This window comes from Phallusia mammillata, chromosome 7, assembly GCF_965637545.1.
Source record: "Phallusia mammillata chromosome 7, kaPhaMamm4.hap1.1, whole genome shotgun sequence".
NCBI lineage: Eukaryota > Metazoa > Chordata > Ascidiacea > Phlebobranchia > Ascidiidae > Phallusia > Phallusia mammillata.
Window position 1 is genome coordinate 9,565,545 of NC_137258.1, and position 22,621 is coordinate 9,588,165.

At 39.6% G+C, this 22,621-nt stretch overlaps 1 protein-coding gene across 5 annotated transcripts; it reads left to right on the plus strand.

Moving 5' to 3' along the window:
• Position 1: 1 nt before the first annotated feature.
• On the plus strand, positions 2 to 19,621 carry LOC145238160 (uncharacterized). 5 transcript variants are annotated; one of them, XM_080101237.1, is made up of 14 exons: positions 2 to 615; positions 3,129 to 3,419; positions 3,667 to 3,809; positions 7,776 to 7,830; positions 12,478 to 12,548; positions 12,700 to 12,834; positions 13,026 to 13,175; positions 13,255 to 13,336; positions 13,407 to 13,524; positions 13,790 to 13,992; positions 14,396 to 14,573; positions 15,234 to 15,349; positions 17,212 to 18,152; positions 18,422 to 19,621. In XM_080101237.1, exons 2-14 carry the CDS (start codon positions 3,231 to 3,233, stop codon positions 18,522 to 18,524), a joined length of 2,484 nt encoding a protein of 827 aa, XP_079957363.1. In that variant the 5' UTR covers positions 2 to 615; positions 3,129 to 3,230; the 3' UTR covers positions 18,525 to 19,621. The 5 variants fall into 5 exon arrangements, with proteins under 5 accessions (XP_079957363.1, XP_079957364.1, XP_079957367.1 ...); XM_080101238.1 differs by having other exon boundaries at positions 3 to 615; positions 17,212 to 18,137; XM_080101241.1 differs by lacking the exons at positions 2 to 615; positions 3,129 to 3,419; positions 3,667 to 3,809; positions 7,776 to 7,830 and adding an exon at positions 8,828 to 9,020.
• The last annotated feature ends 3,000 nt before the right edge of the window (positions 19,622 to 22,621 follow it).

Below are 22,621 nucleotides of genomic sequence, written 5' to 3' on the forward strand. Positions count from 1 at the left end.
CATGTTTGATTTGGAGATCAAATATATGATTTCTATATTGATAAATTTCAGAAGTTTTGCCGGTGAATGTATCGTTTTTCACATTTGTATAATTTTGATTGGAAAAAAATATCTCTTTAAAAACCGCCTAAATTTGTTGGCATATTTTGTAAGCTGTATAACGCTAGCTTTTTGGTAAAATGTTGTTAAATCAACAAACAGGCGCATTTTTTGAAAAATTGCAGGATAAAAGATAGTTCGAGACATTCTTTTCTTGATATTATTAGTATTTCCCTGGTTTTAAGATTCAATTTAAACTTGACGTATAGCGGAATTTAAAATTTCAATTTGGCGCATAGCGACACCGTGTGGTTACGTTATATCCATGGTAACGGCAAGTTTACTAGCGCACAAAATCGTGATTAGGCAGTCCATTCAGCGCCAGCGCTCATGTGCTACACGCTAGGTCTTATATTGTAGGTTAAAGTAGTGTGTTAAAGTAATGATAAGTATGTGTGGTCTGTTACTCTGGTAAAGCGACAAAATTGTGTTTTAATATGTTTATCAAGAAACATATGCCAAACTATTTTCAACAATTACAATTGTAGTTCAACCATCACAACACCAAGATTTCAAGTAAGTACACAGCATTCAATTGCAACAAAAACACCCGGTATAGGTAATATTTGTGGCACCCATTGTATTCAATTATTATATAGGTGCAAATTTTGTAAGCATATTTTTGGTACAATATAAAATTATTCAACTGTAACAATATAAAATTGTTCAAATGTACCTGCAAAACTTACTTGCTATGTTAAAAGTATAATATTTTTAGCAACAGAAAATGCTTTTAAAACGGTCCAAAATGTGTTGTTTTGGCAGTTTGTTGAATAGCTTTTTAACCACATGTAGTTACAGTTTGCATCACCTTATTTGAGCAAATTTAGATTGTACATAAGTACTGTAAATTAGTGTTTGTACAGAACTGTTCAAGTTAACAAACAAATGTATCATACCTGTTTTATAGTAGTACAAAATCTTTTCCACTATTCGATGCAAAAAAGCATGATTTTATTTGCAATATGTGTCAATGCAATGTTATGTATATGGTATAGTTTTATATATCTTAACTGTATGTAATTTTATTGCACAAAAAGTCTAATAAAAACTTTTTACCTCACAAAATTGCGGAAAAAAATAGTTATGACTTCAATTTAACAAGAACAAATCTTCAGAACATTTAACTCTGCAAGGACATGTTACCCAAGGTTGAATTTGCTTAACAACAACATAATTTTTACATATATAAGCTATTGCTGCCAGGCATAGTATCAAGTTTAAAGAGCTCTTCTGGTAAATGTGATTTTATAAGTCAAAAATGCTTTCACAAACAATGTATTTATTCAAATCACAATTTTCAAAATATAATATCCACTATGTAAATATGCCATGATGTTTCTTTGTCCTCTTGATTTTTACTTTGAATCGTGTTGCATGTCTGTGAATTTAAATTGCGAAGTTTTTCAACTTTCACACACTGCTTTAAATTTCTGGATATTTGTAAATGTAAATTTTAGGAGCAGTTTTACCAATTTACAAAAGTTCTGCAATAATTCACAATTAGTATACACATGCAGGGTTTTTTTAAGGTTTGGTTTGGGTGACCGCTAAGTAGTTTTAAGAGACCGCAAGTGTTTCATTTAAATACCAAAAAATAGCAAGTCCAAATTTTGGGAAACCGCTGGAGAAATTTGCACCTTAAAAATTTAACACCTTAAAAAAAAACTGTACACATGTATGACAAACAAAATCGGTGAATAAATATTATTAGCAGATGTGTAACCAGTTATTCATGTGGTCAGTTGTGCTAATCAGTTGTACCAGCACCTCACCACGTGCTGCTGAAATTGTGCATTTGCTAAGAGAATAACATGGCCCACTTTTGGTCTCACTTGACTGCACTTGAACGGGCTGTCATCCACGAGCCAATGACAGGTCAAATCAATTAGGTTTTGTTAAATACACACTAGAAACACCAAGTGCGACACACTTACGAACAATTGATGAATAATTTCAGCATGCGTTGGCGGCAAATTTCAACCCGCCGGCAAAAAAACTTCGTTTTTCGGGTGTAAATTGGTTGGAAAGCTGGTGGCCTTTGTGTTACAATCAACTGATGTTTTGTGTGTCAGACAGGCGCTGGAATGTTTACGTTGGATCGAGTTTTCATCGCACTTGCGCAACACGAAACCCCTGCCGTGTTTTGTTTTGAATCACTGTTGCTACGCACAATTGTTGATTAGCCGCTCCCGTGACGCACGTAACTTTACGTTCGAATTAGGATCCTATGCTGGTTAACTTATAATCTAGTATTTCACCAAAGTCAAAACACATCTATTTACAAATTGATTTCGTGTAGCGGCTCCTGAACATTTTTAATGTGCATTTGTAATGGATGTTTACCACTTTCCATTAAAATGTTCTTACAGCCTACGGTATTCTACCGATGCAAGATTAGAATAATATTTTCCTAACATACGCAAAATTGCCGAGAATAATCACATTAGTCACCAACTAGAACACATTTTACATGCTATCAGTGTCATCAGTTCCCCAGCTGGAAATTGATTTTTGTTGTTGGAACAGGATAGCCTACTTAGTCGCTGCATTTAATTATTGATGATGTTGCAAAAGACGAACCGACATCATAAAATATTCACCTGTTTCTCGAATACGCTCCAATCAGCTTTTTTTTCCATATACCGTCTGACCAACGGGACTCCACCTGTGCAAATTCAGCAACACTGTGCAATTTTGATTTTACAAAAAGCATAGCGCATCAGTGCTAATAAAATTGTACGGCATAGTTTTGTAGATGCACAAACACCGTTTAACATAGGATGGCTAAAACAGAAAAAATGTTTTTTTTTAATTGTTTCATTTCTATTCCGTTTTTCATTTATATTCACGCTGAGTTTTTACATGTGTTTTTTTAATGTGTAATGCAGTGTGTGACATTTAGGGTAGCAGTTAGGGGTTTAATAGCCTGGACCTCATGCAGGTGACCGGCAATTTGTAGAAATAAATGAGAACGTACATTCGAATTGAATCGATACAGCAGGTGACACGTTTGTTTTTCGGCGCAGACGCCCATCCATCGTCGAACGTCGATTTAGTGCCGCCGCGACCGGCTCATCAGTTTTAGGAAGGAGCTGGTTAGGACTGCACTGGCCTGACGGGCACACGCAATGTCAACGTTGGTATTCGAACAGCAGCATCAACCTCCGCAACAGCAGCATAATACTCTGGTACCGATGCAGCAGCCTGAGACAGCCAAGAACGTTCGCGTCTACCTCAATGGCGACCGTTTCTTTCCCGGACGAAAGTTTGTCGTCAATCGCCGCCACATCTCCGATTTTAATGGATTCCTAACTCAGGTGCGTGTAATTGTGTGGCTGTGATTCAGCAAAGCCTTATACTACTATTTTTCAGCGTGAGATATTACCCTTTTTGCCTATGTAGAATTGATTTAATGGATTAAGTCATTAGTAAGCACTGGCCCAAAAAGTCTCATTTAGAGCGTCACGAATTAGTAAATAGACCATCAGGATATTTATTTCGTTTTCAAAATTAACCCAAATTTTTGCAACCAAATTTTAACGAACACTTTATCATGGGGATCAGGTTACCATGGGGATCAAAGCCCCATTCGGAGCAGTGCGCAACATCTACACACCCACAGCAGGTCACCGCGTTCAAGACTTGCAACAACTGCAAAACGGGATGGATGTGGTCGCCGGAGGCGTGGAAAAATTCCGTCCTCTTGTGTGAGTACATTATACATATATTTTGGCGTGTATTGGGTTTTGTTAAAATAATATCGAAAATGGTTGCTCTTAACAAAGGTCACTCTGGAAAATTGAATTAAAAATTTTGTGGCCTTTTTTTTCCATTTTTTGTTACATCGTGGTATGTTCGTCGGTCATTAAATCACTACAACATTTCCCGTTTTTTGTGCTTTATTTCCGGAAAAAATGGGTCCCGTGCCTTAAGGCCTCTCGGAGAATGCTTAAGGCCACGTTCTATACATTTTTTAGAAAAGATTCATTTTGCGGTTTGGTCAAGCATAATAAGACTTTTCCTGTTAGAACGCGTGTCGGGTCGAAATTTTATTGCCCTTTTTGGTCTTTATACAATTGATCTTTAAATTACGGCCTATTTTTGGTAGCTTTATAACACTAGCAAGATCACGTACCTTGCACCACAAATCAAAAGAACTATGGGACCAGCGAGTTGGACCATTATTGGTAAATAAATTCTCGTGTACTGCACGTTACAACCCGTGTATAGTAGATTAGAAGCCGTCGCTATGGCTATGAATGGTATCAAGCGAATAGTTATACACCGGGTTACATAAGCGTCAGGTACACCAAAAAACAATGATTATTTCTGTTTGATAAATATTTCCCGAAATTTAAATCTCGTGTATCTTTCATCGATTGCGGGTCCACGTTTGTACGGTTTGTTTTTACAAGCAAAACAGATTCGTGGGTATTTAGATTAGATTGCTGGGAGGCACTTGGTTACTTTGAATAATTGATGATTCATTGTGCAGGGGTACTTCTCGTCACATTTTATCCACTTATAAAACTTCTCAGTAGCCATTGGAATCTGTTGAAATTTGGACATTCCTTTGATGACCCAAGGCTATTTTGTCTTCTGTTTGAATTGGGATCCTTTGATCCAACACCAGGGGCATTTTCGCGCAAGAGTAGCTAAATGTTTGATCCTCAGACATCTGGAGTTATACCAACAGAGTCAAAATGCAACGTTTCATTTTTAAAGCCATCTTCAAATTTGTTTTGCGTTACAGGAAGGTCGTTGCTTTTTTAATTTGTTGTTTTAATTCCTGACAAACGTAAGATGTACTCTGGTACCGCAACCTGTCTGTCATAGGACCGCTTTTTTCCTATATAAGATTGTCACAATATTTTTGAATTTGTCATTTAAAAACGTGTATTCAGATTTCCAATTTACTATTAGTTTTGTCTGTTCAAACAGGAAATGAAAAGCCAAGACCCCACGAAACGTGTATATCGTACAACCGTAAACCCGTTTCGCAACGTGCCAACGGGAGCAACGTGGGGTGTGGATGACCTGGGGTCGTCGCACCCTCGGTTGCTCTTGAATGCGAAACAGCGGCCGGCATTACGCAAGTTGCTTCACACCCTTTGAACTCACAGCGTACTTTATCACACAAAGGGTTCTACAAACCGCAGCTCGTAGTAGGACCCGCCCTCTTCATGCGTTGGTTCTAAAATAAACCTTCACGAAACGTTACCTAGGCAACGCAAACTATTCTCCTTCATTTGTGTTTGCCTAAAACCTTATGTTTGTTTGTTAGATGCCAAAAAATCTTTGTTTTCATGTTCCTCGGCAAATACCAGACATTGAATTGGGGCTAGGTTACTTACGAATTCCTCGGTTCACAGCCGAAGTAAAACTTCCCTTTAAACTCGATTAAATGTTGCGCAACAATATTCACATATGTCGCTTAGACGTTAACATGATGAAAAACCCAGGGTAGATCATTAAGCAAATATTGACCTCTTTATACGATGATCTTCTCGAATAGTCATTTTATCATAATCGTGTACGGGCATTTGGTTGTTCTTACACGTTGAGAGGCTTGGATAAGTGACATAAAAGCTTGTTTGCTTTCCGCATGCCGCAACGAGCTGGGCCTTGTAAAACACCCAAACCGACATGAATTGTTCAGTCAACATACTGTTGCTGTTGGATTGCCATGTCAACATTTTGCTCGCCCCCCACCGACAGCGGCACTGCGAAATCGACGTGTTGTGAAATTGTAAATTCAAATTACTGTTTTTCTGAACAGGAATAAATACGCCTTTGAAACATTAAACTTGTCACAAAAACTATTTGTTTGAAAAAGAACATGCGTACAGTTGCTACAGTAGGCCATCACAAAAAATACGTTTGACTTTGCAGCCGATTCCGGTAGTTAGATGCCCGAAACTCGGAAACAAATATTTGTACACATATAGGGTAAACGTTCCCATTCACAGAGGTTCATCACCATTATACGCAGATCCGCTTCAATCATCAGACTGATATAAGTGGACAGTACCATGATGCTACGTCGAGTTGCTTATGTTTCGCTTGACTGCCAAAACGGCGTCGTTGCGTCAGGGTTGCGTTGGTGAGAGATTGGTCGCTAGGGTCGGTGCAACGAATTCGTTTAACAATCGTATCTCACGTTTGATATAATGGCATTCCTATATGTTTGGTCTTTCGTTGATACCACTCTAAAATAAGTGTTGGAGCTGTCAAACAGTTTTCGCCGCATGATAATTCAAAAAGTTTTAAGGAGACCCCTTAAACAATATGGACTTGGCTAGGCGACAACAAGGACCCTTTTGCCCATAATAGTGTGTTTGCGCAACCGGCGGGTATCTGCCGTCAATCTTCAGCAGTACACACTCGTGGAATAAGATTAATTGAAACCACATAAGTCACGTCCACTTGAAGATAGTGACACAGGTTAAGGGACGCTATCTTGTGCTGTTTGGATTTCTTCCGACTCTATTAACAATCACGACTTGTCTTGACTTGCCGCGGCCAAGCCACCACCTGCATTCGTTGTTTGCTCTTCGAACCAGCGCAATGATTTCATTCGAGTTTGATCTCTCGCCCACATTTGTTTACCCCCTTAAGCTGCAAATAGCAACCACCACTTGCTGTTTGTGACTAGGGTGTGTCTCATTGGTCAAAAATGCAATTCGTTTCGGGTTTTTGGTTTAGTTTTAAAACCTGCTAGATCTACCTGTGAGGCCAATAAAAATCTGTTTCAAGCATATGGCGTTTGTGCACTGATGAATAGAAGTGATACACAACATCCTTTCGGTTTTGAATTTTATTGCCCGTCTGCACAATTGGTCTTTAAATTCCGGCAATTTTGGTAGCTTTATAACACTAGCAAGATCACGTACCCTACACCACAAATCAAAACAACTATGGGACCAGCGATTTAAATCATTATTGATAAATCAATTCTCCCCAAGCCGTGATATAATTGCAATGTCGTAGCTAATTAACCGCTAACAATTCAAATCATAACAAGCAGCAGAAAGTTTTCGTTACTCCCACGTACGATAGCCGTGACTTCTCAAAGCCACCCATGTTTTCTTAAGTCTGCTATTGCTAATGTCACTCAACACTGAGTGGAATATCGACCACCGACTGCTTCTTCGCTGTTGACGTTTTCAGTTAAAAATATAGTGTAAAGCATTGCGCCCTCCCGTGATAGGCCAAGGTACAAGAGACAATGTTGTTTGTGCCTTCGCTGTCCCATGGCCCTTTGTTAGTTGTTATGTTAAGCGCTAGTAGTGTGTTTGTTTTGCCCCGGAGATTTCGTCGGTTTACAGCTGGCATTCAATGTTTTCAGCAAACTTGAACGTGTTTGAGCTTGTGATAGTAAACTCTATTCTGCGTGGAAGTAAACCGGCCTATAAAATCGCTGTGCAAGATTTCTTGTAGTAAATGTGCGACTTGTTGTTGACTGAGTACTTACAAATTTTATAATTTTTGACAACGATTTGTTTTCAAACTGTTAGTCTATTATTCTGCAACATGCCGTTTTTATAGGGATTGGGCCTTGACGAAGCAAAAATGATAAAAAAAAAACAACTACAGCACTTGAATCCATAGCTTTCCAGCTTACATTTAATAATTATTGAAAACAAAAGCTAAACATGGCATTTATGTTGTAGGTACAAAGAGATCGGACAGAAAAGAAGACCACCGCCTCGTCGCAATGTGTTCGATGTAAGTACCATGCTGTTTATCTACGGTTTTACGTGACAACCGTTTACCGGTATTGTCAATTGTAGTTCAGAAGTGCATAAGTAATCTTTGTTGAATTAGCTTTACATTTAAACACATTTAAACTTGTACAAGCCAACTTAATATTTCCTATAAGTAAGGACAGGGTTTTATTTCGTTGCTACTGCACTAGAACCAAACATATATCGATTTGTTATTCGTGTCCAGGTATGTTTCAGCGTTGTCAGTTTACATCATCGAAAAACTTGCTGCGAAACATAGACGAATTGATTTGCGGGTTTTGTAACGGGAAATTACTGATGCAGGGCATGTCCATTAGGAGTCTTCCTTGTGCACCGCGTCCTTCGCTAATTGACTGATCGTGGTTTCTAAAACAGCTTCTAATTAGATTTCCTTTCGACTTAACCTTCTGTATCTTTTTATTCTTGTTGCCAGAAATAACTCTGCACTTACGGTTGCAAAGCACCATTATGGATATGTTTACAGACTTGTGGTTGCCTCTTTTTGGTTTGGAAATGAGACCATTTGTGTCCTTTTGTGTTTCTAACCCTGTGAGGAGTTATTGCACATAAACTTTTCACGCCAATTTTCAAATTTGTTTACGCTTGAAACACATTGTTTCCTTGACGCCAATAAGTTAGTAGGAGCCAATTAGTATAAAGTACATTACACTTCCAAGAATAGTTAACAACGAAACATTTTGTGATTGACCCGACGTTTCCAATCACCCATTGAACCAAGGGAACCAAGGAACGTCATTCATGGCATTGTTCTTGCGCGGATTATCTTTAGATAAATTGATCTCTTCCTTACGTGGTCACTCTAAGCTGACGTTGGAGCACGCAGCCTCCTGTAATTAAAATCGATAATGCGTTTTTTTCCCTCTGCTGACGCGATGCATGCAGTGCAACGCCCTGAATACGCACAATCTTGTGCTAGCAAAGGCAGGACAGAACAGTTGTTTGGTCTTTTTGACGAAAACTTTGTAAAGCGTTGGATCCTAAATTTCTTTAGCGGCTGGCTGTAAATGATTTGAAAGTAAAATAAACTGTGTAAAAAAGTTACTAGATGCTTTAATAACTTTCGTTTTCTTTTCTACTATCGATAACTTAGCGAAGTACTCAGCATTTGTTTAAGGAATCAGACTTCAACCTTGTGGTATTTTTTGCGAGGTAAGTTATTTTTTCCTTACTGCTATATTTGTATCACATCACAATAAAGTATCTTGATCTCACAGGTCATTTAAATAGAGCGTCCAAATATGTCAGGCATTTTGAAGTGCTGCTCTGTCTATGTTTTTGCTTTTGTATCAAATATTTAATTCCGAAAGGTTGGCACCTTTTTTCTCTAACTCGTCATCGATTCTTGGGAAGTTATTGACCAACATTTTTGCAATGTGGTAATGAAAATATAGTGTTGTTACTCAGCCTGGTTTCCCAATGTTCACAAATATTGAAAAATACACATAAATATGTTTTCTTGGAAAAGCTTATTGCTACACAATGACGTTTTATGTTTGTGATATCTACGAGTTTCTTCGAAAGACTATGAGGTTTTAAAACAATATTTGTTCTTGTTGTTTCTCTTTTCTACGTCATAGTAGCGATCTTTACTGGCTGTTGTTTTTTGACGCTTGCGGTGTAGACGAATCTGACGGCGACGAGTCACCGTGCCCTCCACCTGCATTATTAATGAGAATCCGTCGCGTCTTTATGTGCTTTATTGGCAATGGTTCGAGAAAATGTGACTTGGCTCGGCGCTCAATGGATATATCCAGACTCTCCAATGCTATTTTGCAAAGTGTACCACAATTTTTGTTCCCTTTTGCCAAAACTGGATACACAAGCGTCGACAGGCGACTATATTAGCAACAAGTTTTGTTTTGAATTAGGCTACAGTCAGTTTTGTGTTAAGGTACTAAAAGCTTTGCAGTGCACGAAACCTGAGAACAAATGTGGCACACTTCACAATAGAGCATTGGATACTTCCAGTAACCCGAACTTCCCAACGACACCCGATCTTTCGTCGTCATGGCTACCAGGCCCGTAGCACTACTTGTTTGGTTTTAAACACTTCCCGTAGCACCTCATAGTATCGACTTGACTTACACACGCTTATGCTGTCGCCTTCGCTCCACATCGAAAGGTGGTGAGGTTTTCCGATCGGGCAATGTTGCTTCTGAAAACCGCCGTGTATTAAATGACAAGCCTGCCTGTATTGCCATAAACACTGTATTGATGTGGCGACCAGCTAAAACCTAAATAGATTTGTCCTCAAATGTGACCTTCTTTGACATGTTCGTTGAGAACTCTGATTTATATTTGGTCTATCGAAGCATACATTATAGTTAAATAATGGCCCTGGTTTGGTAACGTATGTGGTCTAAACTTAAAAAAAAAACTCTGGCAAATAGCTATACGTACAGTAAAACGTCATATTTAAGTGTTTATATGATAAGCAGGCAACATCGCCGTTCGTTGCATAACGACCCCGACCTTGCCAACCCTCTTCCGTTTGCCGATCAATGCGTCGTACCCAATCAATTTCACCAATGCATTACGGGGAGGCACAATCAATAAAAGAGACTCGCAGCTGTACCGTCACCTGACGTTTACGAAACGACTGCCGTCTGCCATTTTGTCTACTGATCACTAAATATGGGCCAAGTCTCTGTATAAAATGCTTTCCTGTTATTGATGCATTTTTGTTCTAATCTTTAAAAGGTTTTGTTTGTTTCTGGCCCCAATTTTTGTTTTTACACGGGGTTCAAACCGTGGACGCTCCCGGAGATAAATCCCGATCAAGGTTTTTTATGTCTGTATTTGGGTCAGGAGCACAAGTTTCTGCCCAAAGCATTCCAGTTAATATTACACAAGGACTCTTTTTTCCAAACGCCGCAGTGCGGTTGCCCTTTACATCATGGAAAGAGCATATTGTTTCCTAAACAAACCATGTCTCATCAACAAACTGGCTCATTGTTGTTCTTACATTCCTGTAGTTATATTTTCCACCTCCAGCGACTTGCGTACGATATGGGCGTTGAGGCTCAATGCTCCTTTACTTCATTTAATCTCCTTGACTGACGTTACCAATGCCATTGTCAGCACTTCTTAAAGCTCCTTCGAGATGCCAGGTGCTTTTTTGTTATTGGAACTGCTCTAATATCGCGATTGCTTGGGACGACCGCTTGTGATAAGGGTTTACCGGGTAGTACCATGCAGTGCAAACACCAAACATTTGAAGAATGATGCAGAAGTTTCTGTCTTTTCATGTGATGCCTAATTTACCCCGACTTATTCGGGTTACCAAGGCTACACAAAATGAGTGTACACATATGCTCTTTGTTGAACTGGATGGGTTTTGCAATACAGACACGATGACAAAAGCAAAGTATTAAGTGCGTTTATGACCCAGTTTTATCGGCTGGTTGACCGCCCCCCTGCTGCTTGGATTCATATCAGCGCGACGATTTTTAGGCAAAGTTGGATACACTCCAACTCGGATGCATTGACCCAATTATATTGCATGTGAACTTTTGACACATTTACTTGTGTATTTCAACTTTGTAAGAGGAGCAGACTTCGGCAGAACAGCTCGCGCTGAAGGATTATCTTAAGACACTTCGAGAGGACGTGCAGCCTATTAGTAACAGGCTTTCAGGGCGTTTTGCGCATACCTGCTGTCAGAAATCAGCTCGACACAATAGCGCACTCGTGGCAGCATCATTAGGCAGGAAATTACACAAACAACCACCACACAACTACAACGGAACCAAGCGTTTGTGAGCTGTTCTTGGTGTATCAAGGACCACTTGTGCTGGTACTTGGCGGTCGCATCTGATCTGCCCCGACTCGTGACAACTTGAAACAATGGCGAGCTGAGGTTGTGATCCGTCTAAATTCACAACGATCGGCGATGTGATATTAGTACGTTAGCTTTAGTTTGACAGCATTACAATTACAATCCGTCAATGCTGATGTAATTTTTTTTAGTGGTTAACTGCTTTGGTTAGTCAGAGTCATTCTGAAAACTGAATATTGATACAATTTTGCCATAATCCATTTTTAAGCGAGTGTGTGTTGACTGTAAAGAAGTATGTCTAACTATGTTCGCTTTTTGTGGACGTACATTTTGCGCAAGCGTCATCTGGGTGTCGTTTTCGATACGAGTGAAGATAACGCAGAGGTTGAAGGGCGTTGACGATTTTTTTCTCTCGTCTCTTGAAATCGACTGCCCCTTGTCAAGTCGGCCGAGTGTGATAAATGTATTGTGAACTTCCATTGCTGGTCTTCACTCACAGTTTATTTGTGATCTAACAAGAACATGTTATTGGCAGTACAGAAGCGTAAAAGTTTGTTTTATAGTGGTATGTCGTATGGAGGATGTAGATAAACGACTCCAGTGGCAGTGAGCGGTAAAAGTTTAGATATTAAGAATAAAAATGGCGTCGTCATGTAGAAACAGTAAGCAGTGGCAACCCGACGGCCACATCCTGCTAAAAAGGCGAATTTTGTCACAAAGATTGCAACTTACTAACAAAGTACGTTGAGAATATTTTTTCTTCGCGAATTTTAGGACGAACTTTGTTTTGCTCAACGTCTAACATATAATCTGTATTTTGGTTTTTAGATTCGTCACCACAACAGAATGAACGTCTCCGCGAGATGGCGCAAGTACGTCAAGGATCCATGCGTGATTTTGTAAGTACATTTTATTCCTATTCCTTGTCTGGCTTTCAGTATTTTTCAGCTTTCTTATTTAAAAGGATTTGTCTGTAAAATATAACTTTATGAGTTTATTGCTAGTTTTCGGTTTAGCCGTGCATTGCATGAAGCCTTTTTGTTTTTGCAGCGTATACGCAAATGGCGACATAAATGCTCCAGCCCTTAAGCTTCTCCTCATTCCTCGCGTGATGAAGTCGTGGGATCTTGTTTTGTCCGAAATCACTGAAAAGATAGGCTTGCGAACTGGCCAAGCTGTCAGAAAGTAAGCTAATGGCACCATCTTTTTTTAATATCCTGAACAGCATGTCTGTATGATTTTAAACAAGCAAAATGTTTCCGAATAAGACTAAAAAAACATAAAAATGAAAACGTAAAAGACAATAGAACTTAACCACAGAATGTTCACATTATGGCCCCTTGTAATACGTCGTGTATACATCATTTTTATTGCAGACTCTACGACATGGAATACCGTCTTGTGCAGGATCCATCCGAGTTAGAAAGCGGTCATCATTATGTGGCGGTTGGCACCGAGCGACTAAAGAAATTTCCATACGGCGAAATTACAGCTAGTCTCGCATTTCATCATTCTCCCCGCAGAAAGTAAGTCTCTACAGCGATATCGATTGTCAAATTTGCGTAATTTAGCGCAATCAACAAAGCGGTTACCTTTTGTTTAAAGTCCTGCATTGCCACCATTGCGGAGAACTTACAAGCCTAAACCTCCACCCAAAGAAGGAGGTGAACAGACGTACACGAAAATGGTAAGAATCGATTGTAGTGCTAATTGCATCTAATCTATCACTCGCACTTCATTTTATGCAATTTCTTTAGTACGCCCATCGAAAGCAAGTTAAAGAACAGGAGGAGACAACTGTGATGGGAGCAAGCGCTGTGACTGGTTACCGTCCACTAAGAACGAAGAAATACAAACCGCAACGTCCGTCCGGGGGTTAGTTGTGTTGCTTGCACAGTCATGGTTTTGTAGATTTATTGTTGAAAAGCTGCCATCGTATTGTTTCCTGTAAGATAGTTTATGTGTCCATAATTAAGTAAATTGAAATAGTGCTGATCTTTGTACTTATATGTTTGTAGTTTGGTTAAACCTCCAGATGATATAGTTGAATGCGTATACTGCCCATCAGAGTGAACATGTTTCTTATTTGCTTAGTTGTAGTCTGTACGTTTTGTCTTTAATGTATTTTTCCCAACACCAGGTGCTCCTCCAACCCACGAGGGCGAGTCAGTCTTCCATGCAAAACCGGTGAAGGTGAAAAGGTCGGGAGGAGGGAAGTCCGATCAAGAGCCGCATCCGCCCACAGGAGAGAGCGACAGTGTCTTCCGTGCCAACAGTCGTCCCATCAAGGCGGACGAGGTTGATGAAGACGAAGACACAAAAGTCGATCTGCCTATTGACCAAGTAAGCTGAGTTGGAGGGCGGATTTTTATAAAGTGTTGAAGACAAGTATTGCAACTTTATTTGCACCATAAGGTCTAACGCTTTCTGCAAACCAACTTGTATGCGCAATCTTTTTTAGAATTTTTTTCTTAGTTAGTTTTTAGGGGTGTCGCGAGCTATTATCCAAAGTTGCTATGGCCTTGTTTAGTTAACATGTCCAATTTCAGCAAAACTGGTCATTGAAATAAAACTAAAAGTGAGACTCAATTTGCCTAATTTGTCGAGCTACACAACTAAAAATGACCAGTTACTTAAGTTTGACTATTTTTTCATAAGCAAGTCTGAAAAGCTTATCTAACTTAACGTGGGCAAAAAAGGCGGAGAACTGTAGTGGTTGTTTATAAATTATGAATTACCGCTTGAGGTTCCCGCTGACGTAGTGGATGATGACGACACGCCGCTCACAGCACGTGACGATTACGCGACGGGCGGCGACAACCAGGAGGATGTTCAGGTTAGCTTATCTGGTCGCAATGCTGAGGAACAAATCGAGGAGGAAATCCGAACTGAAAGAGAAGAGGCTGAAGATCTAAATGATAACGGTAACTAAATCAGGATGGCGTTGTCTGTTAAATAATTAAACCAGCCTATAAAAGGATGTTTTGATAGGAGAGTGTCTTTTAAAAAAGATAAAAATCATAAAAAGTCGCAATATATAAGCTATTGCTACCAGGCATAATATCAAGTTTATAGAGAGCTCTTCTGGCAAATGTAATTTTATTCCGACGTTTCGACGTCCTATACAGTTGCTTGCGTTCCATTCTTTTTTCCTTTGTTTATCGTGCACCGTACTAGTCGCATTCAATGTTATTTACCCTGATGAAGACGACCTGTATAGGACGTGAAACGTCGGAATAAAATTACATTTGCCAGAAGAGCTCTCTATAAACCTTATAAAAAGTCACAACTATGTGCTAAAACCATGATCTTTTCGTTGATTCCTTAAAGCTAGACTATGCTCGTTTTATTTGCGGTTAAAATAATCGTATGTCTTTATTCAAACCACCTTCGTTCAATAAACTTGTCACTAACCGACGAATCATGTCTCATCATGATCGTGAAACTATAACCCGGTAAAACAGGCGTGAATCGTGTACTGATCTCGCCACCCCTATTCCTCCACTCTCGTCCATCCACATCCGACCCCAATACTAGCAGAGATAACACCCCTAGCCCCACTAACACTGACCCACCACTCGCAGACGCCGCTGCCCCACAGCCGACTGCTGCCCCAGGGCGCGGTGAATCCCCCTCCCATGCTGATGACGAGGCAACACCCCGTGATGACGAAAGAAGAGAATCAGTAGATGAAACTCAGGTAATTTGCTTAATACATAACATTTCGAAAAAAACGTTTATCAGTGGAATCTTTCATGTTTTTTGTCACTGTTTGGAGTTTTGATTTGCCCTCAGTACATGCTAGCTAGGCAGTCAGCAGCTTTATGCATTTTCTTTGCATAGAAGATTAATGGTAGCTGCATAGGCAAGGTTGAGCAACTACCTCAGCATAAAGAAGCATAGAAATGGTAGAAAGTTTTAGCACAAACTGTCATTTTTGAAATCTTGTGCACAACTTGTTTGTTTCCTGTCTTTCAGTGTAAAAAACTTTGACTTAAGAAAAGAACAGTAAACTAGATTGCGTTCAGGCTTAGAAAAACTAAGTTTAGATAATCGTTGCTTTTCTGATAGCAAGTTGTTGTAGAAACATAACCCAGAAGTACATACAAATATAACATTGGAGTCGTGTACACAGAAATAAGATACCGAAGTGTCAAACAGTTTTAATTTTTAATTTTAACATTAAAACAGCATTTAGCCACTAATTATTTCTAAACAATACCACCAGATGTTATGATCACACACTTTGCTTTCAGTATCAGGAAAATGTTAAACCACAGAGGAAATCGAGAAAACGTAGCAAAGTTAAAAAAGCAAAGAAAGCAAAAGTCAAACAGCAAGTGGGTTGGAAGACTTGATAGACGTACAACATGGAAGTTGCAGTTGTTATTTTTTTGTTTGGGATGTCTCAGTGTTGTCGTTCGGTTTTGTATAGTTTCAGTTAAGTGCTGCTGTGTAAAGATAAAATATACATTTTTCTTGTTTTTGTCTAACTTTGTGTTTCTGTGGCCTACTACGGTATTCACTAATGCTGCTACTATAGTTCTTTTGTAAAAAACGACGAAGAAAACCGGTTACCGGGCGAATAATTGTCAAAATTCAAACTAAACACCATCCCTGTTTCGCAAAGGAACATTCCGGAATGAAAGGCTGAACTAAAAGCGGGCTGATTTTAAGTGAAAAATATGTATGACAAAAAAATGTGTGGCAATTTTTGTTGCTCACTAATTCACAAAATAAACAGGTTCAGATTTTGTCTACCAAATAACTTGGGATACACTTCGTATTCCATTCTACGAAACAATTCGTTTTAAAACCCCAAAGTACTGGTCATGCGGCGCTTTTCCAGATTTCAAACGATGATGAAAATTGGCACACTTCGCTTACATGTAAATTTTCTGGTCACAGGCTGCGCAAAGGGACCAGCAAGACAAGACAAGCCCAGGGCGAAGTAGGACCGTCAGCAAACGGGCATAAAGTGACATTTTCCGACCTCCAAAAGTTACAGTATTTCGCTGTGTGCCATAATTCACCTCAAAACAACCGAATAATTCTCAACGGTGGTCTGTGAAATATTGCTAAACATTATGCGTAATATGCTGTAGGCTTTGCAATAATCTCCGCCAACAATCTTATGCTTCCATTGCAAAAACTTCTTAAGATGTTCGGTATAAATATCTAATAAAAAAATAAGGGAATTTGGCGATGTTACTTTAATTATATCCCATAATCTTGCCCAATGCATTGCTATAGAATACATCGTGACCTCCATCTTCGTTTCAAGCTTGCCGCTTTTTTAATGCGATCAATTCCGTTTTTAATGGCATACCATATTTCTTTATCCTACTGAAAATACACGATATTTGCTATGGTCTGCTTTTGTCTATGCGAATCCTCGAAAACGTCAGCCTTTCTTTCCCCAAAAAGTAAGTATGGTAGTCATTAGTTATTACCTGAACCATGTAAGTCAAAGCACATGGACACAGGCAATCTAAATTGTAGCCAAAACCTTTAACCTCCCCACCATGCATGCACTAAACAGTATTGTCCGCTTTAATACAGTACGATGACGTGGCCTCGCGTCACGACTCGCCACCAGCGCCACCCACCGACAGCGCACGTGACTCGGTCTTGCGAGAAGACGACCGAAGCAACGACGCAGTACCCGAGGAAATCAATAACGACACGGAAGTACCAGTCGCTGACAATACAGAGGCATCCTTTGCTTCAGAAAAACAAGACAGCCCTCAGCCCCCGAAATCAGCGGAAAGTCACAGTTCTCCTGTGAATGATGAAAGCATTGATATGAACGCTAAACGAAACGAAAATTCGGATAATGAGGCCGATGATGCAAACAGCGAGAAATCAGCAGCAAGTCGGCCATCAAGTGTACAGGAAGACCAAAAATCAGAAGATACTCAAGAAGACTTAAAACCAGATGAGACTCAGGACGAAAGCGAAACAAAACCAGCAGAAACCAGCGACGAAAGAGCACAGACTCCTGACAAAGAAGAGGTTTCGCCTGAAGACGATGATTTGCCTCCGAAGGATGACGTCAATCAGCAGGATCCAGGCGAAGATGCTCCCCCTGAGGATAATTCTGAGACTCCGAAACCTTTGGAAGATGACACTAATAACGAAGATGATGGTCATTCCACGGATGACGAGAATGTTCGAGATGAACTCACTGTTGGTGACTCAGAAGACGGCCAAGCTGACAAGGTATCACGTGATCCTGATGACTTGAACTTGCTTACACCGTCGTCTCCTCTTCCGGGTGGAAAGCAAAAGTCAGAGACAGGCGATGCTGACAAAGAGGAAGATGAGGATTTATCCCGATCTGCCGCAGATGGTGAGGCTCTTGCAGGATCGCCGCGTCCTGATAAGATACCAGGGGCGGAAGACGACGCAGCTTCAGGCATATCGGAGAACAATAATGATGCCCAGCCCCTTGATTCGGAAAGGTCCAACCCCGGCGAAGAAGCGAGGTTTGTGACAACCAGGTATTAATATCATTGTGAGGCGTACATAGGGAACAGCTTGTTCGTCTCTACCTGTTCGCACCCATAAGCATTTATATAGCATCCATATGAGAATAATAAAGCACAGTGTAGCTGATTCATAACCAATCAGTCAAGAACGTCTATCCTTTTTATTGAATAACTTACAAGTATATGAGTTTTAGGTCATACCAACCCTAAATATTACTTTTGCGTGTGATCTTGAGGACACGAAAGTGATTGACATCACAGACTCTTTTGTACGTTTTCAGACCTGACTCGAACGCCCTGACTGTGGACGGTGACACCAAAGCAACCACTCCGAGCAGCATTCCAAACGGCACGGCACCCGGCGTACAAGAAGTACAGCCATGATTTCCAGCTTTATGCTATTAATCCACAGAAGGTGTACGTCCACAGCGGCCATCTGCAGAAAAGGCGATTTTCGTCTTTTGCTTGTTCAAATGGAATCAATCGTGTCGCAATGTACCGTTTTTTTAAGTTCCGATATCACAGTATTATAACCAGTAAAGCGTTGTAAGCGTTATTTTTAACCGTCGTGCGTTCGGCTTTGCAGTTGATTGTCGTGCAAGTAACCAACAGCGAGTCAGGTATGCGTTAAATTTTGAAACTTGTTAATTCGTGTTGTGAATCGATCTGTGATGTTTGAAACTGTTGTGATATTCCCGTTGTGTGCTTTGGGACAAATAATAATTATTACACAGTTTTACAGAAAATCGGCGAGAAACATTTTCTGTTCTCAAAGGTTTAACCTACACAAGTAGTGACTCGGTATAAAACCGTCCTAATCAAACGTCTTCCAATCCGTTCAACCTCATATCGAGTTAAAAAAGAAGCAACGAACTATTTTACAGTTAACCACGACTGGCATTTATTCATGTCTTGTAACATGGCGTCTCGAGTCTCCAACATACAAACCGTCCAAATTTCTTCCATTTGTTGTTTACTCTGCACCCGTATTTTCCGTATTTGGTATTATAATAGCAAGCGTTTGCAATGTTAAAGCGTGTATTGCGTTCTGTAAACGCTGTTCACTAATTGCAATCACTGTACATGGAGATGCTGTACACCCTTCCTAAACATTAATATATTTTCATAAACACCTGCAAAAATTCTTTACAATATACTGTGAATGTACAATACCCTCGCTGTGTACCAAGTGTCCCAATCGCACACGCTTGCATATATATTGTGGGTGTCTGTTGTCGTTCCTTAAAGTTTGTTACGTATTTTCGCATCTGTTTGAAGCGTTGTCAAAAAATATCGTATTGGAGACCCTACCTTGTATACGGTAAATGCTTTACAAATATCTCGGTCAATGCCTGGTGGTGTTCGCGTTGCGTCGTCTGTTAACAAGCCATATGTATGAACGAAAACCAACTAAACACCGTGTTGTGTAATATTCGTGTACTCATTACCCGCCAGAAAAAAAAAATATCCTGTCAGCTTGATGTGGCATGTTTTGCTGTCAGCTTGATGTGGTATGTTCGGATTTAGAATAATCAAGCTCGTTTACTGTTTCAAAGAGATTGTAAAGACTACACCATCAAACAGCTTCTGACATTATTGATATTTGCGGAATTCTTGAATGGTGGTTTACGGTGGAAATTGATGCACTATCCCAGGGGTGGGCAAACTACGGCCCGCGGGCCGCATGCGGCCCGGCAAAGGAGTTCATGCGGCCCGCCAAACGTTAGTAAATTTTGAATAGAAAGTTACCGAGCAACGCTGAATAGTATTATAAGCACAGGCGTAGAGTTTTTAAAAATAATAAAAAATACCGAGGGTGCGACTTTCCGATACCTATACCATGTGCAGTATCTGTACCCGCACCATACTTAGGAACTAAACACAGATACTTTTTACGTCCTTTAGCCTGTTGTTTCTGCCACGTTATTATGCAAATCGTCACTTGACACAATTTCTTCGTTCGATAAAAGTAAAAGCGAGTCACGTTTTCAAATACAGTCCACTTTGCACTGTTGACATACATGCAATGGCAGCCGTGACGTAACTAAAACTATTTTTCCAAATATTTTGATTTTTAATATGCTGAAAACAGATTTCGTGAGACTGGAAATAAGATTACCAGCCTAGTAATTATATGCGTCAGGCTTTTTATTCGCTTATTGTGTGCAAACAATGCGAAAAAACAGGCACCGCAATCGTCACAATACAGATTATGACGTCATAAACAGTTAGCTTCGTTTAGCTAAACCTATGCACCAAGTCAGAAATTATTAGTCTGAGAATTTCAGGTGGCTTTAAATGGTATATATATATGATATAAACCAAATTCTTTACACCAGTTATTTTGAAACAAAAACAAGCGAGCAATTATCGGCCGTTGGTAAAATACTATGCGGCCCCATAAGATTAAGAACTTTTGAATGCGGCCCTTGCACTGAAAAGTTTGCCCACCCCTGCACTATCCTAATCCCGATTTGTTGATCTGAAACTGCCAAATCCTACAAATTTTTTTGCTCTTTGAGTGTGACTAACTTATTTGTTAAAAAACTTTTTTGGAATAGAGCATAATTTTTAACAAACAAGACCTTATAGTTTTGTTGCTAACATTATGTACCAAATGCAACTACCAGTTTGCGAAGAGGAAGACGCCATAAAACTTACTGAGGCGTTGTATGGATTCGTGGATGTTAAAGCAACAAAACTTTACGGTTATGACGATAAAAACTTTCTTATCAAAACTCCTGATCACCACAAATATGTGTTGAAAGTAGTTAACACCTTCGAGGCAAAAGTACCAGGTATGAATACTAAAGTATAAAGCAATACAACTTTTTACTTGTTCAAAAACTATTTACGGTTAGCGAGCATAGATTTGTTTTTAAAACACTTCTCAGCTTAAACTCGTAAATTTAGGTCTAAAACTATTGTTTTCTGTAAATATAGGCGGTTTAAACCTTCATATGAAAAAACGCGTTGGCGACGGTCTAGAGCTCCGCAAGGGATGTTTTTATTTCCGATTCGCGCCGCTTTCACATGTATATTTTGTCAAAGAAAGATACACCGAAATGTGTGATCTGCTGTAGGCCTTATATCAGCGCGGCTTTACTGTTCCATGTCCAATTAAAAACCGATGGAATTCTTGGATTTTATTGAAGTGTATGGGTAAGATGGCATAATCAAATAAACAATTATACTATCAAAAATTTTACAAAGCCACAAATACAGATTACGTTTCTTTTTTTAGGGATTGTTAAAATGTATTATAGGAACATATTTCAAAACAGTCGGAAACTTATGTTATTTTGCTTCTGGGACCAACTAAATCACTTTTTGGCCAAATATTATATTTGCAGGCAACACAGTGAACCCGAATCTTATCTTCATGCTGTCGTTTTTACCTGGAAAAACTGTGGACGCAGTACAGCTGGGCGAGAAGAACTTCCATAAACTGACCACAGATCTAGCTGAATTTGTGGCTAAAATCCATATAGAATCGATGGTAATATATATTGACTGTCTTATGGTTAAACGGGAATTCATAAAAGTAAAACAAAATGCACGTAAAAAGATGCAACGCATGTACATGACCAACAATGGTGAAACATAGCCTCTTCGCCATAATACTATACACACCATCGCTAAACGTTTCAAATAAAATCTAACATGTTCTGAAGGATCCAAACATTACAAACAATAAGTTAGCAAAGTAACACAAGATAAATGAGACACCGGAAAAGTGACGTGACAACTACAATTTCAGAAAATTTGCGTTAGGTTTCAGAATTTTGCATATACGTTTCACGTGTTCATAATGGAAAAATCTTCATGATTATGTCTTCAGGCACACAACTACAAAGGTTGGGATGTTTCAAAAAACCTTTGGAGAATGGAAAGCATCACTACTCGAAACACAGCACCCATTCTCCGCCTGGTGGAAGATTTAAACCTGCGGCGAATATGCAGTAGGGTAGTGGAAAAGTTCGAGTCGACAGTTTTGACCAAACTCGATCAACTGGGGTCAGGTAAGTTCAGTTTCCACAACCATCAGGATAAAATTCGTGACAAAACCTTGGTCAAACAGTCGCTTCCAATTGCGATACTGGTGACCAAGTAGGTAGAGCTACTAACACCATAACTCACGGCAGCCGCACATTTAACTAAATTGCTATAGGTAGCGCAAAAAGCACGATCACTAATCTGAAACAATGTTAAACTCTAAAAACTCTTGGACTATTTGGGTCGGGATAAGGTGTGATATATGTAACGTACCTTCTGGACAATTTTCAAAACTTACTTCCAAACCCCACCCATTTTTAGCAGCTAAATAAAAAATTAGCTCTTTGTGCTATCTGTGAGAATTTTGCTAGATGTGGTGCTGGCACGAGTTATAGTGCAAGTCGCTCTACCGATTAAATCAGACTCGATCGCCATACCTCACCCAGAAAGTTTGCAATTATAAAACCGAACTGGATGCGGATGAA